This window comes from Podarcis filfolensis, assembly GCF_964270895.1.
Source record: "Podarcis filfolensis genome assembly, chromosome: 6".
Classification (NCBI taxonomy): domain Eukaryota; kingdom Metazoa; phylum Chordata; class Lepidosauria; order Squamata; family Lacertidae; genus Podarcis; species Podarcis filfolensis.
The window spans coordinates 1,089,875-1,111,113 of NC_139609.1; the positions used below are offsets into that span (position 1 = coordinate 1,089,875).

A 21,239-nucleotide genomic window follows, 5' to 3' on the forward strand; every position below is an offset into this window, starting at 1 on the left:
AGGAAAGGTCTCCTGACCAAAGGCCCCATTTCCTGAGAAACCAAGCTGACTGAGAAACTAAACCAGAGTGAGCCGATTCTTGCAGACTGAGGTCAGAAACTGGCATCTCTCTGCTGTCGTTCAGAGAAATGCAATTCCCAGAAGCAAGCAAAAGGCTAGTTCCTGCACAGTGAAGCCCTCGGCCCTCGCCTGGGTAGTGTCCACAGTTTTCCATTCATGAGCCAGGCCTTGCAGAGGCAGGCACAGCCCTCCCCTCCCTTTCCCAGCTCAGAATAGACACAGTTGGCTATTAAATGAGCATTCAGTCCAATTTGTTTGTGGGGAGGCTAGATGACATTGCATCAAAACAATTGTTATTCCACACATTCCACTACATTTGCTTGTCACTCTGCTTAATGTGCGCCATAATTTAAAATACTTTGAGGAAGCAGGGTTGTTGTGCAAGAGCTCCTAATCAACTATAGCTGTGCAACCTGAATTGCCAGTATGTGACTGAATCCCAGCCAAAAACAGTGATAGTCTCAAACTACCCCAAGTTCCCCACATATTCATCTCCATGTTACTTTCTGGGTTATAAATAATGCCCCCCTCCAGACTGAAGAGATCCCAAAACATTGAGAGTATTCACCTGCCCGAATATTTTAGCTTCTTTAATTTCTCTCCAAACAAAAATTATTCTAAATTTTCCCACAGAGTTGAGGAAAATGCATAGGAATTAGTCTCATTTGGAGTTTCATGACCACGCTCATCTGAAAGTGCTTCATCTTACATCACATTCACAAGACTGTCGGAACTGCTCAGGCGGTGCTGGGAATCAGGGATGCTGCGGATGGTGCCAGTGATCCACAGTGCTTTGTGGGGCTCAAGGAGCTGCCTCTTCGCCTGCCTCCGAGCACAGAGAGAAGTGGGAAAGTGGGTTTTGTTTTTTCGTTGAGAGTTGGCTACCTCTAGAGCCAAAGAGGTAGGCTGAAAAAGAGTGGCTTACATTTCTGGCACTGGGGGAGTTTTAAAAGTGTGACTGATGAATGACAGCAACCCAACAGGCCTTCACTGGGAAGCTGCAGCACAGGACATAAACGCTGGATGGAACCAGACTAGCAGCTAGGCGGTCACACACTAGGAACTAACAGAAAACATTTCTGCTCCCTTCACACCTCAGCTGCCACACAACCAAAGAACATCTCTTCAAATATGGATCCAAATTTGGCTGTTACATTTGGTCAATAGGGACAGGTTTTTATGCCGCAAAATCCCTGCTTTTCCCCAAATGGAGGATTTCCTGGCACTCTTTGGCAAGTCATGTGTGGTTCAAGGCTGTTTGTCTCTGAAGGAATCCAGCAGGAAAAGTCGACCCTCAGTTTAAATCTGTGAAGATCCACTTCAGGCCTTTTTTGAACTTCTCAGTGTAAAAAGTGAAGTCATGGAGTCTGATGGGCTTTCTAGAGAAGCAACGTTTGCAGTCCATCAGCTGTCCCAGATCATTTTCATGTTGCTCAGAATTTTCACATAGCCTGTACGATGAATGCTAATCTTCCACCCACCCCTAAAGCATATATAAGCCAAAGAAGGTTTTTGACTCCTCAGGATTCACCAGCGTGACTTCTGAGACACTCACATACAGGCTGTCCTGCCTGGAAAGGTTGAACAAAGCACCCAAATAGCTGCTTCTGCCCCACATGTGCCTGGCCACACAGTAGCTCATCTTTCGGTCCTCCATCAGCACCTGGATATCAGGATAAGATGGGTTTCTTTTGAAAACCACATGATCAAGAGGCTGGGGGGTGCAGGCCCCACCCCGGAAGAACACTTTGGAGTACACGAAGTAGAGACCAGCTTCATCAATCACCAAACCCCTGTTTTCATACTGAACACCAGAAATGAAGGCATGTCCATAGGTACTCTCCCATTCCAGTGGGAGCGATCGCTGGTTTGCTTTGCCTAGAAACATGGAATGTCATGGTGAAAATAAGACAACAAGCAGTTTCTCAGACCCCACTATATTGCAAAGTTTCCTAATATTTTTGAACACAGCAAAATTACCTTTATGTCTAATCTGAAGAGCACTGAAGGATGCTACTCCATACCATTTGCTGGTTTGCTCTTTGCAGTGTGGATGTCAGTTGTTCTCACGGCTGACTGAGAACCTGGAACCTGGAACCATTGCTGCTCATCTTCTCTGCTCAAGGCAACGCCACACACCAGAAGCAATGGGGCAGGCAGGGTGTTGCCTCTTGTGCTTCTGCCACCTGAGGTGGTTGCTTCACACTGCCTCATGGCTGGGCCGGCTCTCTTCCAATGCTACAAACAGGCGACGGCAGCAGGAGAGCAGCAAATGGAAGATTGCAACTACCCACCCCAGTTAAAGAATGACCAATGTCATGCTTGGTAAAACTTGTCCTTCTGTGCAGCTCTTAAGAGTACAGGATATGTAGCTTGAGGGCCAAGTGCTCTCATCTGGATGAGAGCATCAGCCCAGAGCCAGAGAATCTTATCTCTTCCAAACATCTCAAAAGCAGTGGGAGAGAAATGTGTGATTTGGTGCAAAGAGAAATGCTTAAGCATCTCCCAGTCTTCCACTTCTCCCCCTGTAGTCCCTTTTCCAGACATTTTGCCCGGTCCAAGATGGGAGAAAAATTCAGGGGGAGAAGGGGCAGAGAGGGTTAAGTCAGGCACTTTCCTTGACCTGTTCCCATTAGTTTTGAGAGACAGCAAAGTATCTGATTTGGTTATGAAAACCAGTTTCCCAAGTACAATTCAGCCAGTTCATTAGTTTCCTCAGCTACAGCACTTTTTTGCCCTCACTGTTTGCAGGATTATTTGCTATGCGTTTTGCTGCCCACCTGTCAAGTGTGCTCTCCTCTTGACTTCCTTTTCCGCTGTTCCATTCAGAAATCCTACATTGCAATAGAGAATAAGGCAAGTAACGCATTATACCTTTCCAACAGAGAGAAGAAATGGAAAGGGGAAGCAATGAGGTCAGCTCTGAAGAAATTGAGAGGTGTGATCCAGCCAAAGTTAAGCACATTTTGGTCACATCCATTTCAATGAGAATTATGCCACTGTGTGCCATAGTAGGCTTTACCCCCCAGGCCTTTGGCACTGAAATCAATGGGATCGCAATTGCTAAACTTGCCTCTTTGAGAGGCAATTGTGCTTTAGGGTGGGCGGCCCTTGAGGTGAGGTATGAGCGCCTTAACATTTCATTTCCCTCAGCAGACCAGTTTATGGACTGGATGCTGTTTCCCACACAGCCACCTATGACTGAACTTATTCCTGAGTCCCCTCCCATGAGACATCTCAGACTGCTTTTCAAATATCTTATTCTACCTTCTGGCTGCTCCCCCAACCCAGGACTAATTTGTTTCCCAGCAAATACCCTGAGATCCTTACATGCAGTGTCAGCACAGAAGCAACATTTTCCATTGATCATGCCCAATGTTTTTCTCAAACTTCTCAGCTCTCTGGTTTTCAGATTGGTTTGGGACAATGGCACATCTCCAAATCCACTGTGGATCCCCGAGGGCTTTCTTGCAGTGCCTTTAAATGCACCCACCTGCAGGTCTTAGCTGGTTGGAAGAAGAAGTCCCCATCTCCCGAGAGCTGAATGCTCTCCACCTCCCACACAAGAGCTGGACTTCAAACACAGGCCGATGGCACCCAGCACCACCAGCAGACCACATATTTTTCTGATGAAACCATTTTGAAATCAATACATTTCTGTTTAAAAGCTTGTGAACAGCAACAAACAGTTCTGTATCAAAATATTATATGCCAGACAGTAAGAGAAATGGCTCTCAAGTGTGCTATAATCACTCTCTGTATCATCTGCCCGATGCAGATGAAACAGACCTGTCCAGAAATCCCCAAAGCAGCAAAAGCTCTGGGGATACAGAAATAACAGAAAGAGAGAAGTCCATCTGCAACTAGCATGGACTGGGACTTCAATGCAGCCATTTCATTCAACATTTCACTGTTCAGGTAATGAGCCAAGATATCCAAAGTGGCCCAAGTTTAAGTCAGTGGCAAGAACAAGAAGCTCTAGAAATAGGCAATTGTGATTCCAGATGAAAGAAACTTTATAAGAACTGCAAATGCAGGCAGGGCAGCCCAGGCACAACCACCCATTTGGCTCCCCCCCCCCCCCGCCAGCCATCCCTGGACAAGGACTTCTCACCTTTGAGCATCTCAGGAGATTGAGGCACCTGCCCAGAGCACGAAAGCTGTGGAGGTAAAAGGCAGACGTTCACACTTGGGAATAAAAATCACCCTGTGCCCCTTTCAGTGGAGGGCCCCATCTTCAGGAGCTGCCAATCCAGGGAGCCTGGGTGCCCTTCCCCCACGTGGTGTGTGCCACTCGCAGGTCTCCTCTGGTATTTCTGTGCCTCCATTTACCTCTCTCAGAGCATCTAGTTCCTGCTGCAGATGGAAGATCTGAAACATTGCAAGCCCAACCCCAGTGAGGGCCAGAAGGGTCAGCAGAGAAACCACCAGGAAACACAGGTGCGTGCCATCTTTTTTGTTCTGCTTTTTCCTTTTGGTCTCTGGCACAGGCAGAGCAGGGCGAATGTCCTGGTGGGGCGCAAACCTGATGGGACACAGTCCTGAAGGGGCACACTCAGAGTTGGAAACTCCACTGCTGCTTGTCCAGAAGACCTGGGGATAAATGCAGTGCTGGTTCTGCTGCATGGCGGGGAGAGCCATGTCTCTGGAGTCCTCACTTGCTCCCGCCAGCCAAGCTCAGATGCTGCGTCAGAGAAGGGTTCTCTTCCTGTGCTGTGTCCCCAGACGTCACCTGCGCCCACCACTGAAAAGCCTCTTGGGCTGACACCAGAAAACCTCAGAGAGCTTCCACCCACTGCTTAGATGCAAGATACCTGACGCCTGCCTGCACAGAGCAGAGCAGGGAGCAGAAGCAGTTCTCACGCAAAATGTACCCAAACATGATATGCATTCAGAGACAAGCACTGTAAACATGGACCTTTTGAGCAAAAAGCAAAATACAGTTTTGCTTCCTATTCATTTTTTGTTCAAATTCTGTCTCTTACTTGGTAGACCTTTGTTTTCGGTTTCCCACCTTAAAACTTGAATGTTTCTTCAGACTTCTGCTGCCTGCATTTTCCTCCTAGCCTAGTACTGGCTGCTTTCCTGGCAGCCTGATTTATTTATTTTGGAAGCCCAAGCTGCAATCCTTCCCATCCTCTTTGCTCCTTCTGGGTTCTCCTCCTCTTTATTTACTTCTGACAAATATGTGCAAATATGAAATGAGCTTCCTCTTGCGATTTGTTTGCTTCTACTCACTCTTATTACAAACCAAACCACATCTAGGCCTTTCTCGACTCTTTGATGTCTCCTAGAAGTTGATAAGGGAACACCCCCCTGACTTTTGTATTGCATGATGATTCATGGGAGAGGCAACAACTTTTGTCCTATCCAGCTGTTTTCTTATTTGCTCTAGTGAGAGCCTAAATACTTTTGAAATTTTTGCTGAAGTGCCTAATACATGGGCAGAGATATCCTTCACTGCTGCAGACATTGACAGCTGCTTATCTTAGTGTAACGCCAGCACACTCTTGTTGGGATCCTCTGCATTCCTAGCAACGAAGATGTCAGAAAAACAATACCACTGTAAAGTGGAAATAACACGGTAAACGATCAAGTGTACCCCCAGCACTGATGGCAACACTGATGGCCACTCCAACAATCATGGCAGCGCAATGCAGAGTGTGACGACCATCCACATTTATAGCAGAACACTTCCATGACACAGAACACCACCATATACAGAAAGCACTGCCTCTTAGACACAAGCATCATGGACTCCCACCTGGGGCAGCCTCCACACAGCCAGCACAAGTTCCAGGAATCCCCTGGATGGGTGTTCGCGTCTCCATCTACCCCAGCTATGCCCCCCCCTTGACAGGCAACCTCAGCATTGCGCCTCTGCCAGGCATAACTCCCTTGAGGCAGGGAACATGCATGAAGAGGCTGTGGCCTCCCTGGAAAAGGGTTCAAGCTCTACTGGGAGAACACTTTTTACAATGGGGAGTTAGCACAAAGCAGGCTGTGAGGCTCCCAATAAGTCAGCATGCTGAGATAGCAAACTGGAGAGAGGTGCTTGAGTGAGCAAAGGCTGGCCAGCAACCATCACATCGGAGGCACGGAAGGGAGCAGGCAGGACCAGGCCACATTCCATAGAGCAGGTCTCTCACTATACAGCAACAAGAGGAGTGGGCAGGAAAAGCAGACCTCATGGGGCATCGGAAATCATCCAGAGCACAGGCTGCCAGCCACCTCTCAGGACCAAGCGGGGTGGTAATCTGAGCTCTAGTCTGGCAGCACAGCACAGATTCATGCAGCTGCATGTCCTAGCTTTGAACCCTGGATGTGGTCTCCTGGCTCAAAGGGCAGGGAGGGGACACCCTGTCCCAGCAGCACACACACAGGGTGGTGCCAGAGCCAGGAGGACTGGGGAGTGGACTAAGTGCCCCACGAGCCCCGGGTCTGACTCTAGATGCCTCAGGAGGACTCAGCTGAGCCCTCTGCAAGGAGGCTACCTGCACCCCCCCAATAATCCAGTGCTTGTTAGCCACTTGAAGTCTTTTAGCAAAAAAGCAACGCATAAATTAAAAAGTAGCTACAAAATAAAATCTCTTGTGCCTGCTGCTTATTGTGCCAGCAGGACTTAATTTGCTACTCTTCTTGCTGCATAGCTTAGTATGCCATGAGCAACCAGGAAAGCTCTTGAGATGTGAGGATCCAGCTATTCTGCCCATGCTGGAACTCAGGTGGAAGGGCAATAGCTAAGATTCATGGCAGCCCAAACTCTATGGAAGTAGCACCAAGACCCTCTTCCTGGGGATGGTTGCCATCTTGAACACAAGATGAGCACCAAGGAGGACAGCGGGTGCTGCCCAAACTTTTATTGAACAGCATCAGCAAAAGGGCAATTCTTAAAATAGGAGCTGGTAGGATGGCAGGATAGGCATTCAGAGCTCTGAGAAGATGTTGGCTATTTTGACTTGGTTTCCCACCACCAAGTCCCTCCCCCACTTGCAGGCTCTACCTTCTCTACGGAGGAGACTCATGTCACCATATGCTGCAAAGCCTGAGATGCATGTTTCCTGCCTGTGGTTTACATGCTGCTGGAGAGCCTCTCTTGCTATAGGTTTCCTGCCAGGGCTCTGTGAATAGCAGGAACCCATGGGCTGCTTTGAGGCTGGGCTGGGCCAGGCCTTGGACAGGAGAAGAGTGCTGACAGCCGAATGATGTGTTTCCATAAGGCAGTAATGCAGTGGACCTTCGTAAACCACCCTGAGACCTGCAGGTATAGGGTGGTATACAAATGTAATAAATGAATGAATGAATGAATGAGAAGAACTGAAAGGAGCTGTTGGCCCAAACCACCACTGATGTGTGGTCTTGGAAGGTTTCTCAGAAAGGAATGCTGAATAAAGTTCCCCACTTCTGCATTAGCAGAACATCTTTGCAGGCTCAGAGATCAGGGGTGGGACAAGGTGGCCTGGGCCTGTTCCCTGCTCTAACAGTGGCTTATGCTGGGCTCTATCCTCCCTTGTGACTGTGCAGGCAAAGCAGTAATAGATGGGAGGCCGTGTTGCTTTGGCTCTCCATGGGCTTCTTTTAAAAATATAATCAAACAATGTTACGCCATTGCTGGAGTGAGCTCCGAGGGAATGTATAGTGGCTCAGTGATGCCCTGCTGACGCCTAACACTCTGCCAGTGCGGTTTGCTGTTTTTGGTCCTTGAGTTAGAGAAGATGCCCCAATGCTGAGTTTATGACAGCATAATCATGGTGCTATACAAGCAGAGATCCCCATCAAAATCTGGTGCATGGATTACCATCCTTTACCCCTCCAGCCAGAATGGTGCAGCGAGTGCAGGATCATTACAAGGTTTGTAGGGTATATAAAAATAATTCCCTCCCTTTCTCTCTCTACATATTGACTAGGACTAGAGTCAGACATGCACTTGTCGCTGGAAGTGGACAGAGAAAGGCAACCACAATTATCTGTCATCTCTGATCAAGGATGATAGCAGAGCATGCAAATGTTATTTTTGCAGAGGCAACCGTGGGATGAGCGGCAATCCCTTTCAAACCACCTCTCTCGAAAACATGGTCTGTCTCAAACAGAGTGAGGCATATGCCTTCCACAAAGGCAAGTTACGCCCACCAGTGACATGCCAAACACACCAAGCTGAGCAAGGCTGATTGCCATCTGGAAAGACTGAGTTTCTTCTGCCTACAGCACTTTGTGGTTGGGTCTGTGTGCTTCAGGAGTTCCATGAGAAGTGGAACAATTTGACCATTCATCTAAAGTTATTCCATAGCATTCTGCCTTCAAGTACCTTCCGTTTACTACTAGAATTTTCATATAGAACTATAATGTTCTCTCCCATCAGATATACTGTGTCTTTAAAGCTTTAATGAAAACGAGCTAGTAGAAGCCTTCTGCCAACATTTTGGTTGGCACATACTCTGGTCTCTCCTTTTCCTCCCCTGCAAGCTGACTGTTCCTCGCCCCTTCCTGTCCCCACAATCCTCTGCGGCACACCTGTCTGTCTTCCTGTTTATCAGTGTCTCCCCTCTCCCTGCAGGCAGAAGGGCACAGAGACCAGTTCACAGGGCTAGTAACCCTCTGGGTACCATGGCTGCTGCTTTTCCCCCTTGGGGCGCAGGCTTTGGGCTGTCAGTCAAGCCCAGAAGATGCTCCAGTGTCTGCTGCCTCCAAACCCATACAGACACCCAGGCCGGTTGGACACTCGGACACTGTTTTGCCAGCTTTGCCCAAGCAGTAATAAAAAATAATAATAAATTTTTATTTATACCCTGCCCTCCATGGCCAAGACCGGGCTCAGGGCGGCTAACACTGAATATAAATACAGTAAAACATTTTTAAAAAACAAAAAAACCCCAGTTGATTAAAATATGTTAGAATACAGTTTAAAATGCAGCTTAAAATGCAGCCTCGTTTTAGTGGTAGCCTATAGATCAAAGCCATAAGGGGAGAAAACGTAAAATATTCACCAGCAAAAGCGGAAGTAAAAGTTCATGAGAGATCTTAGACTCTATCGAAGGCTGCATTCCAGTGCCCAAGACCATCCCAAAGTGGGGATCAAGTCTTCTGTGTGATCAAGCTGTTAGATTTGACCCTGCTGATAGCTAACAGCCTGTGTCAAGAAGAAAGAATATGATGTGAAACCAAATGTGGAACTTTTCTCAGCAGCAATAGCAACCTTAAACAAAATATCTCCGCCACCCCCCCCCCCCGCCCATGGAAGTATATTCAATGTTGCCTCTACATCCAGACAAGCTTTCTCCACAGACTTCGGATTAGTTAGTCTAGATACGGGCAGAGATTTGCTCTCTGCGCTGGGCTATTACAATCACACACTTTGGTGATAACCTTTTCTCAGATAAAGAGCCCAGCACACAAGGTACTTAAAAGAGCTCAAATTTGTTTAGAATTCTTTAGGTGCCAGAGATTTAAATGTGCTTTGCACCTCTATCTTTCTTGGGAACAAGGAAAACCATGGATCAGAGGCCTTCATCAACTGGGTCTCCATTATATACCTTGGGGCAGGAGAGACTCTGACTTTTAACCCTTGGTTTGCCCTTTGGGGATACAGCTAGAACTTGGCAGTCTATGAAAACAATTCCCCCGTGATACTGAAGCTTGTGAACCTTCCTCCCACTGGACCCTGTGGGAGGGACATGAGTCATCCCCACTTTCTATATGCAGGCGGCACTTAGAACTGCTGATAAAGGAGTGCTTTGGGTTCTAATCCCCTTGCGATGAGACACACAGCATTGGACTATCACACTGAGCAGTGGAGCAGAACCCGGTCATTTGGAGCAGCTTGGCAGAGAAGCCTCCTGCAGTTGGAGTCTCTTAAGAGCAACAAAGGAAAACTGCCCTAGATTGCCAGGCCTCAGGTGGAGAGTCCACCTCGACAGGCAGGGGCTCTCCCCTAGATAAGACACAGACTGTCCAAGCTGTCCCATTGGGCAAATGACTCAAATTTGATTGGCCATGAGCAAGCGGGTTTTAGGAACAATTACTCGACCTCTGACCATATGGTAATCATGTATCATCTTGCCAGAAAATATTCTGCCCCGAGTCGGGGGCGCCTATGTGTCGCTTTTATAGACCTAAAGGCTGCCTTCGACAGTATCCCAAGAAATTGCCTATGGAAGAAATTAGAGAGATGGGGCATAGATAGAAGGCTGTTATGGCTTATAACCCAATTACACCATGGGTCGTCGGCTAGAGTGAGACTCACACCGGCGGGAAACCTATCCAACGAGGTCCCAATAAATAGAGGTGTGCGCCAAGGCTGCATTTTGGCCCCACTCCTCTTCAACCTGTTTATTAGCGATATGAAGCTCTTTCTGAACGAGTCTCAAGCCAACATTCATGCCCCCCGCCTAGCTGATTTTCGCTGCCCTTTGCTCCTATATGCCGACGATGCAGCGATCCTTTCCTACTCTAGAGTTGGTTTATGCAGAGCTCTAAAGATTTTTGCGGCTTATTGCAAACTTAACCATCTGACAATTAATCATGGGAAATCTAAAGTCCTGGTCTTTTCCAGGTCTCGGAAAACTTACAGCTGGAAGTTAGATGGAGTCCAATTAGAACAGGTTTTCAAATTTAAATACCTGGGAGTCTTTTTTCATTACAATCTAAGCTGGAAGCCACAGATACAGTATTTACTAAACAAAGGGAAAACAATACTTTATACTCTACTCCAATTTCTTGCGGCCGACGGAGCCTCTCACATCCCTTCTGCATTGAAGGTATACCACGCAAAAGTGGTTTCCACCCTCTGTTATGCTGCCCCACTCTGGGCCCCAGGGTCCAATTTAACATCACTGGGGACATTGCAGAATCAGTTTCTCCGTCGCCTTCTGAAACTCCCCATGTGTGTGAGCAATGCAGCCATACGTCTGGAGTTAAGGATTGCATCATTGGAGACTGTCATCTGGAAGCGAGTCTTTGGCTATTGGCTGTCCAGCTGGCATAGGCTTCCCGACCATTACCTTTTTCAGTGCCTCTGGCGGGACGTCTTTGTCAATCCGTGGGTAGGAAAAATCCATGCCAAACTTCTGAGCATCGGAATTTCCCCAGCGGACTCCTTAAAGATGAACTTACGCTCAGCCAAAAGCCTTATTGAGCAAAGATTAGCAGACATTGAAAATCAACACAACCTCGCCAGGGGTGGGGGTGTCTGCTCCCCCAGGTATCACGGAATAACCCCACCACTTGGCCTTCCATCATATATGTCATCTCTTTCATCAGTACCACACCGACGTGCATTTATTCGTGCAAGGTTCAATGTCTTTCCATCAAACCTGCTGAACCACAGATTTTCCAATGGTTTGGTGTCTCTGCTGTGCGTGTGTGACGGGGAAACTGTTGAATCTCTTTCACATATAATGTTCAACTGTCCCCTACATAGCATAGCCAGGGCTAAATTCCTGGGTCCTGCTTTACTGCGCTTGGTTGGCAGGCCTGTTGAGTCACACGCCGCACTGCTTTTGCAGGATACAGATCCTTCTGTAACTCTGCAGGTGGCGAGATTTCTGAATGCGGTTATCTCACACTCAAAAACCACCAAAAAACAACAACAACATCAAAACTAATTGGACTGTTATGTTGAGAGTGCATGTCGGAGTTCGTCTTTAGTTTTCCTTTTCTGTGATCCATCCCTTGGAGCTCTCCTGGCCCCAACCCGTCACTTGGCTCTGCTCAATGACCCACCCTTGCATCGTGGTGTTCACCTTCTGTTGTTGGATATATCTGTTTTTATGTCCCTGTGTTTTTATGTTTGTACATATTTTATGGGCTAATAGCCGTAAATAAATAAATAAATAAATAAAGACACAGACAACCTTCCAGTTCTGCTATCTGAAATTCTTTAACTGCAGATACTGGGGGTCGACTCTGTACCACTAAGGTATTTCTCACAAATCTCCAGCATTAGAATTGGGAGCTAGGGAAAGAGGGTAACATCAGCAGCATCTGATTCCACCAGGACAAAGTTAAAAACTGGTTCACCCCTGTCCTTGATGATCATAAATTAGGGCTTCAAAAGGTTCATACATTTGAACCGTCACAAAATATCCAGAGGATGTGTAGATAAAACTTGCTGATACTCTAGGAGTCAAATCAGTATTGTATTCCATTGCTTGAAGAAACAAGGCAGATACTTAGATGCAGGTCAGCATGAATGTGCCTCCAAGGGAAAGGACTCCGATTTGGGAATCAGAAGCAGAGGTTTAAAAAGGAACCTGGGATATGAAGCTTCACCAGCTGTTGAAGCTTATTTTCCTACATGTTACTAGCTAAAAAAATTATGCATGGCTTAAATCCAGTAATTTTAATCTTAACATTTCTGCCAGCTCGTAGTTTCTGTGATTCTAAGCAGAGCATTTTCACTACTTCCAGGGTTAGTGGTTTGCATAATTAGGTATGACCACCACCTGCCCTTCCTAGGACTTGTCCAAAGTCCTGTGGACCTGATCTTGCCCTACTAACTGACCTGCACTCCCTTATTGCGAGACAAGTCTCACTTCAAGTCAGTTACATCTAAGGCTTCCTTAGTGTGCTGTTTCTTCAGGCCAAAATGGATGCAATGATCATGCCCAGAATTTGATCCTAGTTTGATGTAATGGTTTGGATGGAATTCAGTATCCTAGCCAGAATTTCCTGGTTTGGACACAGCAACTATGATATGAGGAGAGCTGGTGCAAACGGTGAGCCCCTGATGCTTGTTCTATGGTTCTGCATGGATTGCCTATTCTTTCCAAGCCCTCTGGGATCCTCTTGCCCTTGGGCCCTGTCTATCTCCCTCATTTGCCATTCCTTTCTTTTGTTTTTAAATTGTTCCATCAGTCTAAAAAAAGTATGTTTATATCTATCTATCTATCTATCTATCTATCTATCTATCTATCTATCTATCTATCTTGTGATGCCAAAAGGTTTGACACACAAACAAACCTGGCGTGTAATTCATCCTTTAGAAAAATAAAATAAAACTGACCACAAGCAAGTTTCCTTCCCCCACAGCCAAGTTGCCGTTGTGGCTGTGGAGGACTGAACAGGGTCCGTGTAGCCCTTGGCCCCAAAAGGTCAGCCACCCTGATCAGAGCCCTCCCCACCCCAAAGCTCTTAGAATGCTGCTTGGTGATGCCTGGTTGGGGAGACAGGGCATCGCAAGGTCTCATCAACAGAATGGCTGAAACTGCTGGCTGAAACCAAGATTACCCAGTGAAGAAGCTCAACTGCAGAATAATTTGTGAAAAGAAAAATACATAATGTATTTTAAAGACAAGTGTTCAGATTTATTTGGAAATTCACAGTTTCTACTGGCACTACAAATCCGTAGTTACTTATTACAAGTTCTAGTGCCTCAATTTTGTATTCTTCACGCAAACAGTATCACCATTATGATTGCCATTCTGGTTTGGACCCACTTCTTAATCCTTGTTATTAAACAAACAAACAAACAAACAAACCCAAAACCAAAACCAGGTCCACTTCTTTGACTGGCTAGCTGTGCATACTTAAGTTCATCACTGTAAAAAAGTACTCAAACATGGAATTTTCAAAACAGGCTTTAAATAAGTCACATTACGAATGATATTTGGGAAAAGACGTTAGCTCTTTCAAGAAAAGAAAACAAAGGAGGATCTACTAAAAGTGCTTAATAAGTTAACTTATACAACAACCTCTAAACTCTCAAAATGGACCTTCTATCACATTCACTCTCATGTACTCACATTCCAGATATGCAATTTTTTTAAAAAAACAAAAACCTCACAAGAGAAAGTACAAACGCATACTGGCACACACACAAAGAACATAAGGTCATTCAATACAAAAAGCAAACTTTATAAACATACTTTTTGAAACAGAAAATAGAACGTGAAGCTTGACAAACTCACTGGTGCATTTCTACTGATAGGCAGTTTTATCCAAAACTGGCATAAATGGTTCTTTCCTCCCAATTTATTAGCGCAGGAAGACAACTAAAGGTCATAATGTTAATTATCTCTGTTAATCAAGTCAGTTGGGCTACAAAACATGTTTTGAGTAATACATCCAAGCAGGGATACTGTACCATCAAAGATGTATCAGCCACAAGTGAGTTTGCAAAGTGGATCTTAAAGAGAAAGTCCACCCGGCGGCATTTCCACAGTATCCCAGTCACATTACTTAACCTCACTGGAAGCCAGCATCCTCTTCCCCAGCACTGTAGTGTTGTATTTCCATAAAATTTGAAGGTACAAATAAAATAGTTCTCCCTTCCAGTGGTATTATAAATAGACAAAAAGGCACATAAATATGGGAAGGTGCTAGAAACAGGGGAACAGCAATATGGGAAACATTTATGCTTTAACTCTGCTCCACCCAAAATGAGTTTCAAGACCTCACCGTCAGCAATTGTGAAAAACACTGTATAAAATGAGTCCCCACCCTGCCATCTCCACCCATCCCAAAGTTATCCACATAGAAAATCAGCCTTGAAAAAGCAGGGGCTTATTAACTAAGGGTGGTTGCTGCCACAAAAAGAACCAACGTACCTTCTAAATGTTTCCCAATTAGCCAACCCCTCCTTCCCTGTCAACCCAAATACTACAAGATTTGTCGTACAAAAAGCTCCCATTATGAAGAGTTCAATTAGTTTTAAAGGTGCCCAGAAACAGCTGTGACACCGAGTGTTCCCACGGTTAAATCCTTGTTTCCTTTGATGATATCGTGCAGACTTGGCAAGGATCCCGTCTTAGTCTGTATTAATGTTTTGAGGAGCTTCTCCTGCTCTGGGGCTTTAGACCGCCTTCGTTTGAGAGCCCTCTTCTCAGTTTTTGTCTTTTGGATTTGTCCGTTACACAAACCTGCACACGCCGAAATGCCACAGAAGTAGGACTCCTCAGACTGTGATGAGGTTTCTGAGCTCCCTTCCGACGGGGGACCTTTGTATGAAGAGTGATACACATCGCCAATATTAGAGAAGTCTCTCTGATTGGTAAAGGGCTTCTTGCTTTTTATTTCGCCATTAGCTACCTGCTGCACTGGTTCTGCTACTGGCCTGACGGTTTCGATTTTTTCACTTTTATATTTACAACGTTTCTTCTGAAAAAAGAAAAACAGAATTGGTAAGTAAAGGCCCTCAGTTCAGAGGCAGAATTTTCCAGGTCCACTTCCAATACTTTCTGCAAATTCTTTTATGTGCAATGTAGCAGCAGCGGCAGCAGCACACTCTAGCCATTTCTTTAAAAAGCATGATTCACTTTAAATGCAGACATGCACGCACACACAGTGAGTTTAGAACAAAGGCCTTTCTACAATGTACCTTTTTTTCTGGGGAAAACTTCAGTGGTTCTACAATGTACAAGTCCTCTGGATCCACTAAAAGGTAAGGGACAAAAATCAGACTATATAAGCACACCACCAGCTTCACACAGAACTGTTATTCTCCCTTTATTAATACAAGGTTGAATAGAGCCAAAATATTTTTGAAGGTCAAGCAAAGGGCTCTGAGAGGAAATCAACAGACCAAGAAAATAAGCTCCTCCTATTCCAGATACAGAAGTCAAAATCGGCCTTCCCAGCCCTGGCAGAGGGGTCTTCCTCCATCTCAGAGGGAAAACTCCTGCTACCTGCTTTTTCCTGGGCAATCTGAATTAAAATCAGCTTTGGTGGATGAGAGAACTCATTTGAATTAGAGAGAACTCATAGCATTAGGTTGTGCAATTTGGAATTGCAAAAGCAGTGGGGGGAGGATACATGTACAGGGCCTTCTTGGTGGTGGTGCCCTCCCGGTGGAACACCCCGCCCCCCTTCAGATGTCAAGGAGATAAAGAACTTTACAACTTTGAGAAGACATCTGAAAGCAGCCCTGTATCAGGAGGTTTTTAATGTTTGACATTTTATTATGCTTTTATATGTGTTGGAAACTGCCCGGAGTGGCTGAGGAAACCCAGTCAAATGGGTCGCGTATAAATAATGAAATCTAGCGGAGGGAGGGCTTTAACTGCCCATACTTTTACCAAGTTGCTTCTAAATTAAACCAACATGAGATCTTTCGCCATTACAAAACGGATATTGTTCTGTATTTGACACTGTACAGATTTTACAATACACCCAGAGACAGGTAGTTGAACCTGTGACATTCCTACCTTCCTTACTATTCAGCTGAAAAGACTGAGACCTGGTGAGTGGAAAGGAAGTTCTTCTTTTCAAACTCATATCATCATAGGAAGAAACACATCTGTGGATGAAAATACACAGCAACTTCAGATCCAGATGGGAAATAATTATTTCATTTCTTTCTGTCATTCCTTAGGAGTTCCTTGTCCTAAACCCAACTTCAAGACTTCCAACCCGGAGAATTCCCAGAACTCTGTCCTTTCAACTTCAAGTTGAAAGAGCTTAAAGAGCTTAAAAGCTACCAAGAGCACAGGTTCCATGAAGCATCAGTACTGGGGAAAACTGATGTGGATTAAATAGCCATCAGCATATTTGTAGCTTTATGGTAAGCTAGCCATTGAATCTGGAATATCTATCAAGCATGCCTTTCCAAATAATCTTCGCTGGACATAATATGCAAATCACACACAGGTGGCATTTTCACAGGCATTATCTGTGAAAGGAAATTTTCTTGCCATAAGTTCTTATTGGCCGACTCCCAGAGGGAGGGTTCAATCAAGAGGTAAATGAACCAAATAATAATTAAAAAAGTGTAAAAAACAAAAGATCCAAATGTCATTCTAACCAGTGCATCCCGCCCGCTGCCCCTGCATGGCAAAGCCTGTCTCCCTAGAGGGGGGGTGGTCAGGAATTTTGCCTGTCCCATCCGAAGGGAGGAGCCACCCCAGACTAAGGACAGCCCCCAGGAACCTCTGGGTAATAAAAACATTTTTTAAAAAGGCGCAACTGGTGCCAAACATGAAGAAAACCTTCCATGCCTTCCTGCTCGCAGGAGACAGGCAGGAGTCAAGCTGACAGTCCACGACTACCACCCCAGGCGAATAGTGAGGCGAAGGCCTGCGAAGAGGACCGTGGTCCACCAAAGTACAAAGAATGTGAACTGGCAGTAAGAAAGGCCCCTTTTCTCATGTGGCTCCAGGAGAAAATTCCAGAAACTTTGGGATATATAAAGCAGTGCCTTTCCTGGATGGGCCTACCAGAATCAAGGCACTTAGACCCTTTGCTCCATCCATCTGCAGTGTCTGCAGAAGACAAAACATCAACGTTGCAGTATTTTGCAAAGTATGCTGGGAGGCCAAGGAGCCACCTTGCAAATTTCCTCCAAGGAAATATCGTCCTGAAAGGCTGCCATGGTGGCTGTCCCTCGCAGAGAGAATGTACGGTCATCCCTGCAGGAGATGATCTTCCAGGACACAGGGAAGCAAGAATTAGGAACCCTCTCCACCACTCTCTTTTCAAGGTCACCCTTAACCAGCGTGCACACATAAGTCCTGGAGCCCAAGTCTCCCATCCATATATAAAATCACACGAGCAAAAACAGAATAAGTGGCAGAAGCCCAAGAGGCAACTGCATCCGTCTCAAAACTATGGTGTAAGGACCCTTCTACCCTCACAGGACAGTTTATGGTAACAAATGCTGAGAAAACAGATGATTGGGGAGGGTCAAGGAATGAAAGGTCATTACCCCCCTTCTTTCTCCTCAACCTCACAGTGTCTATGACAACAGGGTCTCACACCAAATGTAACTGACTTATAGAAAGGGCTCTGGGCATTGAAAGCAGACACTGTGTGTATCCTTGTGGTCTATGAAAACCAAAAGAAAATAGAAAGGTGGGGGGGGGGGACATTAAAAACAATCAAACATTGATAGAATTAAAGCTATATAAACGAACAGCGACACAAAATCTATTAAAACCGTAAAAATAATTACAATAAAGCAGCATGGCCCCAGCCCTTTCCCGAAAAGCAGCCAGTTCCCAGCAGCCTGTTGGAAGAAGGTGGTCCTTCACCTGCTGATGGAAGGACCACAAGGAGGGAGCCAGTCTGGCTTCCCTAGGGAGGAAGTTTCCAAAGCTGTCTGGCGGCAGACACCACCAAGAAGACTGACAGTGTCAAATAACACTCTTATATCCATGTTCTTCCTTAGAATTAAAAAGTCAAAAGTAAAGTGGAAACACGTTACCTTTTCGGACTAGGATAGTGATTACTTTTGGGAACTTTTGAGAAGTAATCATAATTTAACTCTGATTTATTTTTGCAACGCTGCAGAAAGAGCATCAAACCCAGGATGGCACAGAGGATCAAGGAAATCACAAGATAGCTGTGGCGATCAGAGACCTAAACAAGGACAGATTTTAAAGGGTTAAATGTGAAATACATACATGTAGCTGAGCGGCTGAAGCAGGCATGATGTGCTGGCCTGGATAAAGTGCTGCCACATTTCTATCAACAAAAGTATGAGATCCATAGAGCAACTGCTGAGAAAGGCCTACCACCTCCACAAATTTCTCATTATTTGGAAATATACTGGGGTCTCTCAATATTCTAAGGCCTTTGGGCATTACTTTGTTTTTACAACAGTCTCCAAGAGGTCCAGTCTTGTGGTCTTAGTGCTCAAGGCAACCAACCTTCCCCAAACGCTTAGATCTGAACCCCTGAGTGACCATCCCAGGGCTTCTGGAACCAGCACACCGCCTCCAGGAGCCCTGGAATGCTCTCACGAGGCCACCTGAGTCCCTGTGAGCATCCCAGCACCCAGGGAGAGGAGAGCTTAAAAACTCTTTTTGCACCGGGGAAGTTACTTCAAATTTATCTGTAAGCAATCTGTTTTCCTCAAATACAGAACTATTTACACGGCAATCTACAGTTGGAGTTCTAGGTTTAGCATTCCATTTGCAAAACATTGTTCCATATTCAGATTTTTACCTGTCTTTTTAGCTCAGTCACAGTTAGCGACAGATTGGAGACTAGCTGTGTCATGTTGGTCAGCTGAGCCTGCAGCAGCTGGATGGCCTCTGTCTGCTTCAAATCCTAGGCAAAGAAGAGAAGTGAAGCATTCTTTCCCTTTCATTCTAGCTTTCCATACAAGATAAGGCACGCCCTTGTTTAAAATACTAATGAGGACACAAGTCCAAGGCTTAAAGAACAAGATGAGGGAATAAGAAATACCTAGAACATGTGAACAAATAAACTAGGGGTTCCTTCTTCGCAGTCTTTAGATTGCCCTTAATTTTTTGCTTAGCAGACCAAATGTCTGGTGCATAGGAAAATTCTGCACTGAGAACAATGTTCAAGATCTCAGCTCTATTCCCCACCTTTGTGGGGTTCTTTAAAGCTTCTCTGTTGTTATGGCACTCAGGTCACTCCAGTTCACAAGATGCTGCTACAGGCTGCAGACAGAAAATGTAGTTTGACCCAAAGTGTGTCTTTGGCTTCATGAGCTAAGCTGCAGTTCTGAATATTCTGCTTCAGAAGAAGTCCACTAAGTGGAAGGGGAAAGCATCAACTACAGGAGATACAGAAAAAATGGCCTTAGCTATAAACTAAAACCAAATAAAGCTGTTTACTCCGCAGCCACCATTTAAAATTACAGAAGGGTACTAACAGGAATCCATCTACAAAAAACATGAACTGTCAGCTTTTTAAAACTTGCACATACACACAGGGCCGACTTTCTGAAGGCTCGCTATGTGAAAATTCACTTATCCGAAAGTAAGGACATAGTACTATGGACGCTGCAGATTCAAAACAAGAGAACGTTTTTTCACTTCCTCGTTTGCCTTTTGCAGTTTGGTTAAGAAGCTGTAGTGATGAACCAGCTCAGCCCAGCGGTTCCATCGACCAAAGCATTGCTTAGATCCCCTAATTGCTTCCAGTGGTTTGAGACCCGCGGGCGCTGCCTGTTTTTTTTTTTTTTTTTTTTAAAGAAGCTGTAGTGATCTGTACTTTAGTAATGCCCCACAGGGTTGTCCTTGGCTTTTTCATCATTTTGGAGGCAAACTTCCGTGGTTTAGAAAATTTCCCATAGGAACCAATGGAAATAGTCAATTCACTATGCGGACCTTCAACTAATGGACTATTTCCAGGAAAAATGAGACCCACGAGTACTTAAGAGGCAAATAAAGTGAAACCTGAGTCTGCTCTGCACATTTTAATAATAATAAATATTACTTTATTTCGCTTTTATTTCATGGTTAGGCCCCTTTTTGCGCTATTACAAGAGAAAGAAGGGTGCACCCAGGAGACATACCTGCTGTTCGGCTATGTGTGAAGTATTCTGAAGTTTTATTATAGTTTTATTAAAAGCCTTCTGCATTTCTTCCATTTGTTTGCGATATCTACAAAGTGAGTTAAACAGAAAAACAGAAAAGTTAACCTTTTGAATTAGTACTTTTCTGTGTATAAGACTAGGTTTTTCCCCTTAAAATTCATGCTAAAAAGTGGGGGTCATCTTATACATGGGTAGTGCATAGGGTGGACATTTGATTGGTTGCTGCTGCGGCTGTCAGCAGCTATTGTGTGTGTTATTGGTTGTTGCGTCAATGGGTGGTATTGATTGGCCAACGCTGTGGCAATTGGGCGGCGATTGGCAGCTTCTGCCGGCAAGGTGACAGACGGGAGACGGATTTTGCGACGTGTGCGGGTGAGCGATTTTTGGCATTCCCCCCCCCAAAGAAGCTCAACAACTTTTTGCCGTCTCCCCCCATGTTCTGAAATTTCAGTCCTCCCAAATAGGAGGTGTCTTATACATGGGGGTGTCTTATAGACGGAAAAGTACGGTAGTTGCTTATGTTGCTGCTGCACCCTGACACTTACAATGATATTCAGTGGTACCTCGGGTTACATACGCTTCAGGTTACATACGCTTCAGGTTACAGACTCCGTTAACCCAGAAATAGTACCTCAGGTTAAGAACTTTGCTTCAGGATGAGAACAGAAATTGTGCTCTGGCGGCGCGGAGGCAGCAGGAGGTCCCATTAGCTAAAGTGGTGCTTCAGGTTAAGAACAGTTTCAGGTTAAGAACGGAACTCCAGAACGAATTAAGTACTTAACCCGAGGTACCACTGTATACAGTTTTCTCTATACCCCTTGAAAAGGATACTTTCGTAAGCATCTAGTTTAAATCATTTTTTCTAAATGTGCACAAGGGCCCTTTGCACCTTGAAGCAAAATTTGACGTTTGGGACACGCAGAAGAAATCTGGCCCAGCGCAGTTAAGCTGCACTTCC

General features: G+C 45.3%; 2 protein-coding genes across 3 annotated transcripts in view; both read right to left on the reverse strand.

The window, feature by feature from the left end:
- Nucleotides 1–635: 635 nt before the first annotated feature.
- FASLG (Fas ligand) lies at nt 636–5,031 on the reverse strand. The gene is made up of 4 exons (XM_083618221.1): nt 4,393–5,031; nt 4,175–4,220; nt 2,841–2,894; nt 636–1,938 (listed from the first exon to the last, which is right to left on the reverse strand). The coding sequence occupies exons 1-4, from the start codon at nt 4,699–4,701 to the stop codon at nt 1,544–1,546; spliced, it is 804 nt and encodes a 267-aa protein (XP_083474347.1). The 5' UTR covers nt 4,702–5,031; the 3' UTR covers nt 636–1,543.
- An 8,306-nt stretch (nt 5,032–13,337) lies between these two features.
- Nucleotides 13,338–21,239, reverse strand: part of SUCO (SUN domain containing ossification factor) — a 43,156-nt gene continuing 35,254 nt past the window's right edge. For both annotated transcript variants that reach the window (XM_083621360.1, XM_083621361.1), the window contains 6 exons: nt 20,261–20,348; nt 18,937–19,041; nt 18,194–18,348; nt 16,200–16,291; nt 15,374–15,429; nt 13,338–15,153 (listed from right to left, as the gene is read on the reverse strand). In XM_083621360.1, coding sequence (XP_083477486.1) covers nt 14,707–15,153; nt 15,374–15,429; nt 16,200–16,291; nt 18,194–18,348; nt 18,937–19,041; nt 20,261–20,348 — 943 coding nt within the window. In that variant the 3' untranslated portion in view covers nt 13,338–14,706. The remainder of the gene's footprint in view (nt 15,154–15,373; nt 15,430–16,199; nt 16,292–18,193; nt 18,349–18,936; nt 19,042–20,260; nt 20,349–21,239) is intronic.

Bases quoted from the DNA above. Each gene is read 5' to 3' on its own strand.
- FASLG (XM_083618221.1), bottom strand. From the start codon at position 4,701: ATGGCTCTCCCCGCCATGCAGCAGAACCAGCACTGCATTTATCCCCAG. The intron at 4,221-4,392 runs GTAAATGGAGGC...TTACCTCCACAG, and splicing joins AACTAGATGCTCTGAGAGAG to CTTTCGTGCTCTGGGCAGGT. The intron at 1,939-2,840 runs GTGGGCAGCAAA...CCATGTTTCTAG, and splicing joins GAGGAGAGCACACTTGACAG to GCAAAGCAAACCAGCGATCG.